The sequence below is a fragment of the Cygnus atratus genome, chromosome 1, assembly GCF_013377495.2.
Source record: "Cygnus atratus isolate AKBS03 ecotype Queensland, Australia chromosome 1, CAtr_DNAZoo_HiC_assembly, whole genome shotgun sequence".
Taxonomy (NCBI): domain Eukaryota; kingdom Metazoa; phylum Chordata; class Aves; order Anseriformes; family Anatidae; genus Cygnus; species Cygnus atratus.
This window is the reverse complement of record NC_066362.1, coordinates 116,381,053-116,395,638: the sequence shown is the minus strand read 5'-3', so window position 1 is coordinate 116,395,638 and position 14,586 is coordinate 116,381,053. Positions and strand designations below refer to the sequence as shown.

The 14,586-nt window shown below is 42.3% G+C and overlaps 1 protein-coding gene across 2 annotated transcripts in view; it reads right to left on the bottom strand.

Annotated features, from left to right (window-relative positions):
* TRAPPC10 (trafficking protein particle complex subunit 10) overlaps positions 1–14,282 on the bottom strand; it is a 42,324-nt gene extending 28,042 nt beyond the window's left edge. For both annotated transcript variants that reach the window (XM_035545941.2, XM_035545942.2), the window contains exons 1-5: positions 14,007–14,282; positions 5,181–5,262; positions 4,371–4,506; positions 2,596–2,792; positions 903–1,098 (exon numbers count right to left, since the gene is read on the bottom strand). In XM_035545941.2, the coding sequence (XP_035401834.1) occupies positions 903–1,098; positions 2,596–2,792; positions 4,371–4,506; positions 5,181–5,262; positions 14,007–14,100 (705 nt within the window). In that variant the 5' untranslated portion in view covers positions 14,101–14,282. The remainder of the gene's footprint in view (positions 1–902; positions 1,099–2,595; positions 2,793–4,370; positions 4,507–5,180; positions 5,263–14,006) is intronic.
* Between the last annotated feature and the right edge of the window lie 304 nt (positions 14,283–14,586).

Here is a 14,586-nt window from a genome sequence, read left to right as displayed (position 1 = left end):
AAAGAAAGCTAGTCATGCAGCTATGCCAGTTAATTCAGTTCTATCCAGATCGTGATTCACTACAAGATACTGTTTATACATCTATTGAAAGTTCAAGTTTCAAAAAGGAAAAAAAAAATTGCTGAATGCTCATCTCCCCTAATAACTTCTCCTGTTTAAACTGAGAAAACACCACTGCAGTATCAATAAAGTCTCAGTTGTACAGTGAGAAGAGAGGCAAAGCTGTAGGTAGAAAAAGTCTGAGAAGTAGATGTATCACATGCAAGTGGCAGCACATGAAATCAGAGAAGACATGAAGATAAGGTAGAATTAGTGTGGAAAAAGAAACTGTTCAGGGACTAGAAAATTCAAAGGAATCGAGACTTTCAGTTCTATTGAATAAGAGTTTCTTGCTTTTCTCTATATCATCTAAAGCAGACATATTTAGAAATCCAAAAAAAAAAAATAAATGAAGGGCATTCTCTATTTGGGATTACTTTAAAACAGACACTTCTCTAAAAAATCACCTCAATGCATACTGATAATAAACTAAGCAAAGAAAGCATAGCAATATTCACATTTAATACCAATTACAAGACTGAGTGTCTTTGCACAATCACAGTAATAGGACACTTATCCAAAATTCAGGGGGAACTACTGCAACTAGAAAGAGTTTTAATTTGTGTCTGCTACTGTTGAGGTTCATAAAATTTTGTTTGCAGCAGGTCTGTGTTACGTATAATACAGCACACAATCTCTTCAGGTTTGTCAATCTCAAAAATGTTGCTTTAATACCAGTCTTCATCTTCCCTGCTCTCCTACCTCAAAGAATGAGCAGAACATTAAAAATACCAGAAAGACAACAACAAGCCATTATTAGAACTAGGACTCGAGCACTTTTTTGCTATAAAAGGGACTCTTACCTGGACCATGAAATACTCGCAGAAACTCCATCCTGGCTCAGTCCTTTTCTCTCTCAAAGTCCTCATGTCATCTTCAAACTTGCCTAGGTTTTTGGTAAAAGACATGAGAAGCAATGTCCTGAGTTTGGTCAGGAAGGCATTCCAAGATTCCTGAGAGCGGGAAGAGTCTTTCAAAGGGTCAGAAAGTACCACGCATCTGTAAAGAGATTGACGAAAATTATTTTGAGGGAGGTAGAAAACACAAAAAAAAAAATCACACGTAAATGCAGTTAAATACTGTGCACGTCTGACAGATTCACAGTGAATAAAACTGAGCTTTTAATTCAACATTAATCAACGGAAAAAAATAAGTTGGGAGGGGTAGGGAGGCAGAGTGGTCTGCTTTTTTGTTAGTTTCTTAAACTTTCCCATGTATGTTTAAGGCTGTGCTTTATTTTATGGAAAAGAGTAAGTGTTTTCCATGCAATGAGTATTATAAAGCTTTACTTTTTTTTTTTTTTAAGCAAATAATGGATACATTATTCCAATGACTTAAACATAAGTAATGTTGTAGCTAGCAAAGGAAAAAAGCCTACTTAGAAATACAATTGGCAGAACAATAATTATGTTTACTCCTGGCAAAGATTATGCAAGGCAGAAATCAAGGTCCATTAGACCATATATAGTCAGCCTTTCCCAAGCCCTCAAGCCCTTCAAAATGTAACTCTATAGTATATACTTGCAGGTTGTCAATTTGTTTTACACATACTATATGTTAGAACTTCCATTGCCTTTCTTTTTTTTTTTTTTAAATAAGCACGTAACAGATAACAGTAATTCACAAATAAATAAGCCTTATTTAGAGCATGTATTTCCTCAGTTTTTATATGATAATCTAATAATGATCAAAAAAGAAAAGACAACTTTAAAGGCAGGAAAGTCTGCCATCCAAACAGAACACCATTTCTGGTTAGAAAAGTAACATCCTATGGCAAAATGATTAAACCAAGCCAACCAAGTAGATAGAAAACAATAAATTGATTCAGAGTTTTTGAACTATTTGCCCAAATAATCTGTAACATACCAAACACTGTCTAGGTACAACAAAAATACTGCCAATGTACAGCATGTTATAACGTGCTGACATGCCATCACTGCCAGCTCACACGAAGGTACAATGAGTGCTTTCATCTACTCTTCTAAGCCACCACCCATTATTAGGGGGAAGATCTACTTAAAGTTAACTCTTGAGATTAAAACAAAATGAAAATATAGAATATATTCAGTGCAGTGTTTCAAAATAAGGAAGAAATTATGTATCAAAGTTGGACTCACATTCAGATTTGTTTATTTTTGTTAACTTTACTGAAGACAAGAAATAGTTTCATATATTATATTCATCATTATTTTCCTTAGAATAAATGCAGTTTCTTCAGACGTTTTAAGTTGATTATTTCTGAAGTTGAAGTTCTGAAATCTGATTATTAGCACACTGCTAAGATCTCAGTATTCTTGAAAGGTTTTTGAAACCAATTACAAACCACCACTCATCCATGAGCAACTGAAAATAAAGTCCTCCCTTTATTGCTTTAAATGATGGAAACAGAGAAGATACTTAAATGAGCAAGGAAACTATTACATGGGGAATCACACTAGTGATTCAATCAAGGCACTAGTTAAAGGTTAAGTAGTCTGCCAGTAAAAGAATCCTTACCTGTCACTTTGCTTGTTACAGAAGTCATTTCTTATTTTATCTACTATAGAGGTTCGGGGAAGGATATTTGTTTTGTTCTTTTTCTTGGCATCACTCTCAACGACTACAATTAGCCAGTCCACTGAGTTGTGAGCTTTGAGAACATTCTGCCACTTGGTGATGTCATCCTTGACTGTAGTTTTGTACACTTCCGTGTCCTGGGATGAGAAGTGGTGAATCACCAGATCAAACAGCAAATTTTGTTCCAACAGAAGAAAAAACATAAAGACATATATAATAGAATCAGAACTGCAAATAAGCAGAATTAAGGCTTACTAAATCCTGCCCAGTTGTGGTGGTTTCACACTAATGGGCAGCTAAACTCCACCTCACCGTTCTCTCACTCCCCCCTACTCATAAGAACAAGGGGAGAAAATATGAAGAAAAGGGGCTCACCAATTAGTGTTCCAGGCAAAACAGACTCAGCATAGGGAGATTAATATAATTTATTGCCTATCACTAGCAGACTAGAATAGTGAGAAACTAAAAGGAAATTAAAAACACTTTCCTCCCATCCACCTTCTTCTACCTCCTTTCCCCAAGCAGTGCAGGGAATCGGGGAATGGTGGCTGTGGTCAATCCCTGACGCTTCGTCTCCGCCGCTCCCTATGGGATGCCGTCCTTCCCGAACTGAGCCTGCGGGGGCTGCCCACAGGCAGCAGCTCTTCAAGAACTGCTCCCACACGGCTCCGTACCACGGGGCCCATCCATCCCCCAGGAGCAAACTGCTCCAGCACGGGTCCCCCACGGGCGGGCGGCAGCTCCCCCCAGACCCCCTGCTCCTGCGTGGGCTCCTCTCCACGGGCTGCAGCTCCGGCCCGGGGCCTGCTCCTGCGGGGGCTCTCCGTGGGCCGCAGCCTCCTCCAGGCCACATCCACCTGCTCCACGTGGGCTCCTCCACGGGGGGGCTGCAGCGTGGAGATCTGCTCCGTGTGGGACCCATGGGCTGCAGGGGGACAGCCTGCTCCACCAGGGGCCTCTCCCTGCACAGGCCGCAGGGGAACTGCTGCTGCCTGCCTGGAGCACCTCCTGCCCTCCTGCTGCACTCACCTTGGGGGCTGCAGGGCTGCTCCTCTCACATGTTCTCACTCCTCTCTCCCAGCTGCTGTCTCATAGCAAATTTTTTTCCCCTTCCTTAACTCTGCTCTCCCAGAGGCCCAACTAGTGTCTCTCCCTGGCTTGGCTTGGGAAAGCAGTGGGTACTTTTTGGAGCCAGCTGGAGCTGGCTTTGATCTGACACGGGGCAGCTGCAGCAACCTGCTCACAGAGGCCACCTCTGCAGCACCCCCAATACCAAAACCTTGCCACATAAGCCCAACACACCAGTTAAGACTGCGAATGTATATTAATTGCTTACACAAATAATGAAGTAAAATAGAGATTTACATCTCATGAATAGATGATAACTGAAATAATCTGGCCACATTTGTGCACTATGTGGCAAGTGTGCTGTGCTACTGCAATAATGCTGTTAGACCTCGGGTTTTTTCATGCCAAAGTACTGAACACAGGTCAGTCAAAAGCCTGTCCTCTTCTCACAAAGCAACATTACAAATACCGCTTCTGGCAAAAAGTACTCAAGTTGACAAAGTTTCCAATATATCAGGTATGCATGCTTAATTGTTTAAACATCATGAAAAGCAACTGAAAAATACCAGCGAGGGCAGTTAGAAAGCCAAACAATTTCATTTTTAAGTCTGAGTATCCAATTTTTCATTTGCTTTCCTAATACTTACACAACATTCTGTCCAATAAATATGAAGAAAGGGAAAAGTCAGAAGAGCCTTATTCCCCTCCTTGGGTAGTAGCTCCTCTTTAAACTGCACAAAGTTAGATTCTAAATGAATCATCTTCGGAGCACGACCATAAGACCTGCAAAGTTTAAAAACTGAAATTAGCGAACACGACCTAAGTTGCAGAACATTTTCAAAAATGAAAAATTATTTTGTGGAAGAGGAACAAACTGAAACATTCTGGTACTGGAAACTCAAAAACTGTGCTTACTGCAGTTTGTTAACTAAAATGTGGTATCACTTGAAATGTTACAGATGCTCCTTTTTGCAAGAACAGGAGCTAGAAGCTTTTCAGCTTTCATTAAAAGATTTCTTTTATCTCTAAGGTTTCTAAAAGTAGAAAATTCCAAACAGGAAAATGCCCAAAACATTTTTCTTCCACCAGAACAGCGTGCCATACCAGTCTTTTTTGCATGAAGTTTCCTCTAATTCCACTTAAATTTTACCTATATTCTCATGAAAAAGAGCAGCACATCCCGTTCAAAACATCCAAAGCATATCAAGGCACATACCAAAACAAACCAATGACAACAAAAAAACACAGCACTCCTATTATTTTTCTTCAGGGGAAGTTCAACATAGCTGAAGTGCTGAAATGATCATCCTAAGGTGCACAACGTTTACCTTTGTCTTTCTAAGGCAGTTGTCATACTTGATTCAATTTACAGTAAGAGCTTCTCAGAGCACACATGCACGCCTTCCCAAATCTAGTAACACACTGAAATAGTACAACAGAACCAAATGTAAATTTACCTCCTCCATTCCATGGGTTCTCTTGGAAGCTGCTGAGAAAGCGTAGGATACAGGGAAGTAAATAAATTCTGATCTCCAGCACCTAAACATGAAAGAGATTAGTTTATCATCACGTGCAAATTACACGAAAGATCAGTAAACTATGCTATCAATAGCTTGTTTGAATAAAGAGATGTAATTTTTTCTGGTACGTGGAAACTGGAGTCTAGCACTACACTTTTTTTTTGCCCTATTTTTCTTTAAATCAGGTGCTCTCCCAACCTAATACAACACTTTAACACGGCAGATAATACATATGCTGTTATACCTTCCTATTACAGTTTTGCGCATACTAATGAGAAAACTGCTCTCTTAGGAAGACAGTATCACTCCTATAGCTGGTCCAACTTTAAAAAAGATAAAAAAAAAAAGTAATTAACGAGCAACTCCTTCACCAGAGTCAGTGCTTTTTACTGGGTTTGATTCCTCTCCCCTCATTACCCTGGGGCTGCTGCCAGTACGAAGCAGCCCACTGCTGTTGCTGCCCTCAGCAACACCAGGTCTGTTAACACGAGGCAGAGCCCCTAGCAGTAGCCCTACGTAGACGCGCAGATCTGTGGCTAGGCTTTAATCCCTTGGGCTTTGAACAACTGCATTAAATACCAACACCGCTGGAGCAGCTGCTTATACACAAGGTGAAACAAAACATAAGGCCCACCATAATACACTGTCAGCAGCCTACAAATATCAATTCTTAAATTCTGTCCTGTTGTATAACTAAAAAAAAGTCTGATTAAATGACAAAATAAGCAAAGCCAGGTCTTCTAACATCTGACCACAGTAGCTGTTATCCAGTGGTACAGTTTCCTAGAATAGCTTAAAAATAAACAAACAAATAAACACTCTATTATTAGTGCTCCAGCCTTAAGTCTCCAGAAAGTTTCTAAACAAGCGCTTTACTCTTCCCTTCCATCTTGCTCTGTCTGAATTAAGTGTACCACACTAAATCTTTAATATAATACCATAAACAAAGGTCTAAAATGAATACCGAAACAAGTATTAGTCATATTGCTAATGCTGTCTCATACCAAGTTACAACATCTCTATGAGCTAGGCCATGGAGAACTGTTTATTGATTTGCAACTCATTACTGCCCATAGAAAGTGAAATATGGCTCCGTGATTTAGCAACGGCGCGCTGACCACATTAAAGTGATAGTCCGTGAAGCTTCGAGCCTGACAAGAAAGCAGCATAGCATGGTTCCTGTGCTCTTTCTGTATGCACCTAAACATCTCATATGTGCCCCGAAACGTTGGAGAATGCAACACCTTGAGTAAAAATATTTTTCCGTAACACAGAGAAGCTACTATGGGATAATACTGAAGCACCCTCCTATTACAGAGGACTACATCGCATTATCAGCTGAAGGAAAGTTAAATTGGACTCAAAACCAGTTAGCTTTTCCTCCTGCACTGGCTTTGAGGGAATGAAGAATATATAAAGAATGTGTTTTATCATCAGTGCAAGACTATCCTCAATGATTAGAAGAAAAAGAACGGTCCTTCGATGCAAACTGTATCAGCTTATCTTTTGAACACGTACCAAACACTGCTACCAAATACTGCAAACCCCCAAAGGACTGTAACACTTGAGATTCTGCTCAACCAGACCCTGTCTCCGCTGTCATCAGCGCATTTGAGCCCTCCATCAAACACTACAAACGAGGTTAGCAGCGGGCAACTCTAGCACAGTACTGACAGAGACGAACACCGGGACTGGTTAGTAGGATCAGCTTGGAAAGGGCCATAAGGCTGGCAAGATGCCCATTAATTTGTTAACTGCCAGGTAACGGGCTGCTCGGGGAGAAGGGGCAGGCAATACGAACACAACCTTCCCGAATAACAGAAAAAAACTCCTGCAAAATCAGGATTATTATTTTGAGGGTTATTGTGCCAGGTGCCCAAGACTCAAGAGAGACGAAGCGCTGCAGAGGTCTCATTCTGGGTATGTCTCTGAAGCATTAGTAGTTGCTGAACCCACGATCTACTTCCGAAAACATTAAACACACACACCAAAAACAAATAAAACCCACACACGTGAATTTTCCCTCGCATCTCACTGAATTTTGAATGAAACACTCCAAAAGTATAAGTACTCCCCGGAATCCAAAACTACAGCAAACACCAAAAGTCTGGAGAACAAAAAGCTGGAGAATTGCTTTTAAAGATTTGCTGTTGCTGTTGTTATTTAAACAAGCAAACAAAAAAGCACACGCAGTAAATACAGAGCCATGTGGCTGGATGCCTGAGCACCGTTTTAGCACAGCGAGTTCACTTCAGTGGATGGGGCTCGACACAAAGCTCTCACCCCAAGGACTGTCAGTAATGGAGGGAAAGTACTCCCAGCCAAAGCGTAGAGCATGATTAGACAGAGCTGAAAAGGAGAAGGAAGGATGTGTAGGAATGGGAAGCAAAAGTAATTTTGGAATCCTATCGTGAGGAAAATGAAGCAGCTTTTTAGAGGAGGATTTTCTTCTCTGAGTACTGCCAGAATTAAACAAGACCTAAATATCCCAGTAGAGATGGTGACTTGGGGATAAAAAACCTTTATCACTTAAAATAATTACATGAGGGCATCTTTCGTTTTATTATATTCTTTCTCTCATAAATATCTTCTACAAAGAAATCGAATTAAATTTAATAGATTTATATTCATAATTACACATTTATACACAATTTTAAAATATACTCTGCAACTTCTCCATTTTTTAAATAAATCTAATAAGTCTTTGACTGTTTTATTTGAATACGGGATTTTTATTTTATTTTATTGATTGGTATAGGAAGTCCTGCTAATCCATACCCTCTGGAGTACCCATCTCAGCTTTTTTAGCATGTGTATCTCAGTTAATCCACTCTCCATCTGGATGTCTAAATAAAAAATAAAAAAAGAACAAAAGCACACATGTAGCCTCCTCTCTCTGCCTCTCCTCACCCCCAAAATCCAGAAAAAAAGCACAGGAACTCCTGAACTGATGCCACTCCCAGTATGGGATGGTTCTGTATGTGAAGCAGTAACATTTATTTTAACTAACAAAATAACAGAAAGCACTAACGCTCAAATGATATACCTTAGCCAGAAACACTCCTGGAGAAAGGGAAGAAAGGAGACAGCATGTCTGTGTCCCTTCTTTCCACCCCACAAAACTGAGAAGGCGTGCCCTTTGCCTCTTAGCTCAATAGTTAGTTCACAAACAAACCTAGACAGACAGGTATCTGTCCAGAAATCAAAAGCAAATAAAGCACTGCAAAGTTTTAAAAGGGTTTTACCATAAGCCTAAATCAAACAATGAGGCAGACAGCATAATTTAAAAAGAATTTTTATGACCAACAAACACTTGACATCCCCCAAACGGAGCTCCAAAACGTTTTGTTCAGATGGCCAGGCCAGGCACTAGAGGAACCAAACTAACCCAAACAAGTCTGGATTGCGAACCTGGCTGTGAAACCTCGTTACACAACTAAGTAAAGAACATGCACTGTTTTTATATATCCAGGGACATGCTGTATCCCTGTAGTGCGCATCATAACCATAAACCTAATCCTTTGGAAAACCTTTGAAGGTGACATAAAGCAAGAGCTGGGAGGGGCAACTAATGCCAGAACGCCCTTTGTTTGGGGGACAGCGTAACGCAAAGCTGACTGAGCGCCCCACTACAGAAGACCACGCGAAGGTTCAAGTTATGCATCGAAACGTTATGTTACTGGGCCCATGTTTGAAGTTTTCTCCATTCCTTCTTCCTTGTCTTTCTCCCTGACATTACGGCACATGCATTCAATGCAGCCGCCCCCCCTTCCCTCTGCCCCTGTGAAGGGCACTGCTGTGCTGCAGGTCTGTGCGATCACAGCATGAGATGCAGGATGCCAACCTCACCAGGTTTCCCTGAAGGAGCTCTGTGTGACAGCCCTCTGACCCAGGAACCATGAAATCACTGGCATTTCAGTTGATGCCTGCCCCAAACCCACCTAAATCCCCGAGAATCTACTTTTTTTCTTTTCTAACACATCCCAAACTTTTTAGCTGCTTAGAGGCTTTGTGACTGCAGTATCTGAACATCCCACAGTCAATATTTTCCTCTTGAGGAAATTATCCCAACCCTCTAACTGCACAGGCAGTGTAAAAAGAAAACTCCTGAGGTCAGATGACTAAAGCAGACAAATATTTTTCTTTGATACCGATGAAAAACCCAGACAACCAAGACAAAAGGCCCCAAATACCTACAAGAGAGCCCAGTGCCAAGACTGCACTTTAGTGGGTTTGTTTAGTTTTTATTCCCAAATATTGTTCAGCACTAATCTTTCTGATCCCGCTTTTCCACTGCTAAAAAGTTCTGCTATGATTCTTTTTTCATAATTCACTAGCCTATTACAACCGTATCCATCTAAAGTTTTGGAAGATTTTGTTTGTGTTAAGGTGGTGGGTTTGGTTTTTAAGAAGTTGTCCTGCTCCCCAGGCTGGCTTCATTTTCAAAAGAGGGCTAAAAGCTGAAACACAAAGACATCTTAATTGCTATATAAAAATTTTACCTAATTCGTTAGTAGTCTGCAGAAGAAAATTCCTTTTAGTAAAATGTTGTGTCTTTACTTTCTGCTGCCCCACCAAGTTCACAAAACAGGGGTTTATGCTAACAAGAATATGCTGCCTCTTCTCATGACAAAGTTAATTAGATGTAAATACAGAATAATATTGGATCAATGAGACAATAGTAAAGAATTACAATGCAGCCAGGAGTCCTGTTTGAGACCAGAGAACGTGCTTCTACAGGGTACAGCTGTTTGAAGGGTCTCACTAGCGGCAAACCACGCTCATCACTTGGCCTACATAGGCCATTTCTTGTTCAACGCATCTTAAGAGCTCTGCCTGCTAGCTACAAAGACCTTTTGAATCAAGCTCTTCCAGTCCAGAACAGTATCTTTAACTGTAAGCATTTACTTACACTCCAAAGAGATGTGAAATTCCTCCCGCATCCCCTTTCCTTGTATTAGTCTTTGCTGTTTATGCTGTTCTTGTAGATATTTACAAACACGTTCCATTTGCAGGCCTGCAATGGTTTTGCTGATGGTTTTGCTTTTGTGCACATTTGCCTTGAATGTGCACATTCTGCACGTGGATCAGATGAAATCCATGCACCCTGTTCTCTCCAGAGAGATATATCAAGTCCTTTCTACCAACAGTATTGACAGCTGAGAACAAATACACACACATGCTATATATAAATATATATATAAAAAAACAGATGCTACAAGCTGATAAGGAATGTTCAACAACTACATGGGAATAATTGCAAAAGAACTGCCTGGTAAGAAAGCTTGGAAAATCCTATTAAATCATTTCATTTAGGATTGTCTTCAGTCTTCAACTTGCTCTTTATATGGAAAATGACAAAGATAATAATTTAAGTGCAAGCCAGGTACATAACGACAAGTTCTTCCATCAGAAGACTTGGTTGGTATGTATCTGCCTGAACATTATGTAAATGTTCCAAAGACTTTTTCGAATTAAATTTAAAATATGACCACAGAGAAGGAAACGGCACTGCTTAGGTTTCCTAGGAAAGCACTCTGCATCATCTTAAAGATTACGTCAAGTCAATATTGCAAAGAAGGTACCTAAGTTCAAGATGTCAGAGGCAAACACTCAACTTGCCTCTTCAAATAAAAAACAATTAACGATGTTAAAAAGATTATTTCTACAGCAGCGAGAAAGCTAGAAGCTGACTCACCAGTTTGTAAAGTGATGTGCCACAGTGAGAACAACCACAGCTGGACAGTGACGGTCCCTACTGGGTTCCAGACTGACATTATAAAAATGTGATTCAAGCTGATCTGGAAAGGAGCCTTCGTGGTACTCAGATCTAACTGACAGGAATGACCCGGCACTACATGGGATGCTGCCACTTTGAGAAAATGGGGGAAAAAACAGAGGAACTGCATCTTTCTGTGAACATACTACTTTTTCCACGCTTCAAAAATGAGGCTGTCTGTTTTGTTTAGAGAAAATGCCTTCAGAAGCTGTTGGTTTGCAGAACTGACTTCTATTAATCTAAATTCTCCAGCAATACAAATACCTTAAATACAAGACTAATGCAGCTACATACATATCCCAAGGGAAAAAAGCATGGAATTACTATGGAAAGAGTAGTGTCAAAAACTGCATTTGCTATGGGCATCAATTATACAAGCCCCAGGGAAGCTACCTTTTTTTTTTTTCTACAGGCCAGAGCCCATATATACATAGACTGCTGTGTACGGGATTGTACCAATGCAGCAAATGAGTACTTTTACAATACAGACAAACTCACAGATTGGAAAGTACAACTCTTGGCCAGTTTGTTCTCTGCAGAAGCTCGCCTTTCAGAGTACTCTCAAATTTATTTCAAGTAGATAAAAACATTTGTTTACAAAACATCGCTGTATGCACAGCATTGAAAACAACTTTCATTCCAAAAAACCCTACAAACTTTTCTCTTCAGTTCCCCATTAATAAGAAACCCTGAAAGCTAACAGGAGTATTTCATGATACAAATGTTTACCTGACAGAGATTAATCTAAGTCTTGTAGCAAAAAGAAATACTTATGTTCCGAGACACAACCTCACTTAACCTTCACTCCTCCTTCATATAGTCTTTTTGACTATTTTTAATTATGACTAGTTTTAACTAGGGGGGGAGCAATTACACTGGACAACTTCAACTGCCTGAAATCAGGACAATAAAACAAGTTGTATCGGCTGAGCAGCTTCTAATATTGTAGCTTTGAATGTATTTTCCAACAAACCAAATCTGAGTCAACAATCCCTGTCCTGAAAGACCACACTTCATCTCCTCATAAATCACCAGCGCTGTAACGGTCAGAAAAGCTTTCCCTCAGGTAAGTCGTTTACGTTGAATGCAATTATTTGAAATTCCATAGTCTCCAAGTAGTCATCTTCTCTGGACAGAGAAGAAAGGAAACTAAAGCAGCTAAAGCAAAATGCATTCCCACCATTAAAAGTAAATGTTTTAGTTTAAAAATGATAGCAAGTCACTCTTACCACATTCACTAGAGAGGTCATCTCTGAGCACTTTTGCTCAATTAGCTTTATTTTCTGTACTCAGTTGACTCTGACCATCCGTTGCAATCCGCATCAGTAAACACACTATTGTCACAGTTGTTCACAGCCCCAGGAATGACTCCTTTAGTCCAGCAGCAAGGTGCACAAGTGATATATAACATTCACCTTGCATCTCATTTGTAGGTATGCTGCCATCATACTGTTTGATGATGAGTGCAAAATATTTTGCAACCTCAGAATACAATCGTATGTGAAAGTCATAATTATTTTTAAAATCAGATAATTGGGTTTGACTGAAACTGATGAAATTTAATGTTTGGAATTTTCAAAATTTCCTTGCTCAAAGAGACCAAAGTTCTTTCCTGCATTTAACACCAAAAAAAAAAAAAAGCAACCCTGAGGTAAAACTACATGTACTTCAACAGGCTGAATGGCATTTTACATATTCTAATCATACAGGATCAGTGAGGACTGATAGGCACCCCATCTCCTCCCCCACAAAAAACACACACACACGCCAATTCCGATTCGGGATACAACATAAAACCAGCAAACCTAAAATGCTTTCCACCACAGCCTGAGCAGTACCATAACACCAATAAGGATGGCAAAGATATCCGTTACGTTTCCAGTATGCACATTTTTCCATCTTTCACCTGAACTGAAACGGCTTTCAAAGGTGTCTTGAAGTAGATGAGTACTGCACATTCAGCCCAGATATCACTGACTTCAGATTCGGAACTGCATCCAAAATCAATGAGAAAGTTTAAGAAGAGCACATTTATGGGACAGAGTCTGAAGAAAATAGTGTATATACACACACAGAATTCTGCAATTGTACTGTATAATTGCAGTTGGATATTTTTCTAAATACCAATATCGAAGATGTTAATTGTCGGTCACAAAAAATAATGTTTACTCTGCGCTAAGAAAACACACAACTATGAAACAAGTTTCTATTGCACAAGCGCATGAAGCATTCCCAGTGCTTTACTCATAAAACGCAAATATCTTGTTTCTTGTGCCACCGATAGCGTTACTTTTGACCAGCGCAGAATTCTCCGGCCGATCCCGCTCGCCGTCCCGCGGCGTTGGCAGCCTTACAGCTGCAGTTCACGTGCTGGCTTTACGTGAACTTTGTGTGCCACCCGCCATGCCTGTGCGAGCGCAGGGGCTCGCGTTTTCCATCCGGACCGACGTCCAGGCGTCCCGGCTGCCTACCTCTGACACCTGGAAGGGCTAATTCACCACCGCGGCGTGCCGAATAAGCTGAGATCAAACTAAAGCACGGTAGTTACGGATTAAATTTAACAACATCAGCAGAAGACGCCTCGTTCCTCCTGACACCCTGCACACTGCCACACCAGCCAGAAGTTTGAGGCTCGAGTCTGACTGCCATACCTCTGTGTCCTTCCCTCATGGCCATACCTCCGTGTCCTCCCCTCAGCACCCAACGGCCCTAACCACATGTTTTTATCGACCACCGCCCCACGGCACCAGGGGGCGACCCCCAGTTCGAGACGACCCCCTCGTGTGCCATCAGCCCCGCTCAGCCCCCCTCGAGTGCCACCAGCCCCTCTTCTGTGCCACCAGCCCCCTCGTTGCCCCCAGCCCCCTCCCCGCTGCCATTTTCCTCACGGGGGGTTGGAAGGAGCGGCCGGCAGCCGCCCACCCGCTCCGGGGCGACCCCCGCTCCCCCCAAACCACCAACCCCCCGTTGCCGGGCGCCCTCACAGGTGACGATGGGCTTGTTCTCCATGGTGTAGATCACCGGCGGCTTCTCCCCGCCCTCCTCCTCCTCGGCGGCCGCCGCCGCGGCGGGGTCCATGAGCGGGCGGCGTCCTCAGCCGCGGCTCCCCCGCCTGCCCGCCGCCATGGAGACGCCGCCGCCGCCGCCGCCGGGGGGCTGCCGCCGGGGCCCCCCCGTTGCTTTCCGTTCCCTTCTTTTCCCTTCCCTTCCTTCCCCGCCGCTCCGGAGGGGAAGGCGCAGGGCCCATCCGCTTCCTGGAGCAGCGCGGAGCATTACCGCTTCCGGGGAGCGCCGCCGCCGCCCGGCCGGGCGCGGCCGCGGGGAGCGGGGCGGTGGGCGGCGAGGCGGGGGGGGTGGAGGTTCTTCAAGCGACCCCGGCTGGGTTTTTTTTTGTCTGGAAGATGTGCTGTGCGGGTCGCAGCCGCCCGGCAGCTGGCTCAGAGGTTCGTTAGGGGGTTAGGTTGGAAATTAGGAGGCGTTTCTTCTCAGAGGGTGGTCAGGCATTGGGACGGGTTGCCCAGGGAGGTGGTGGAGTCACCGTCCCCGGGGGTGTTCAAGGAAAGG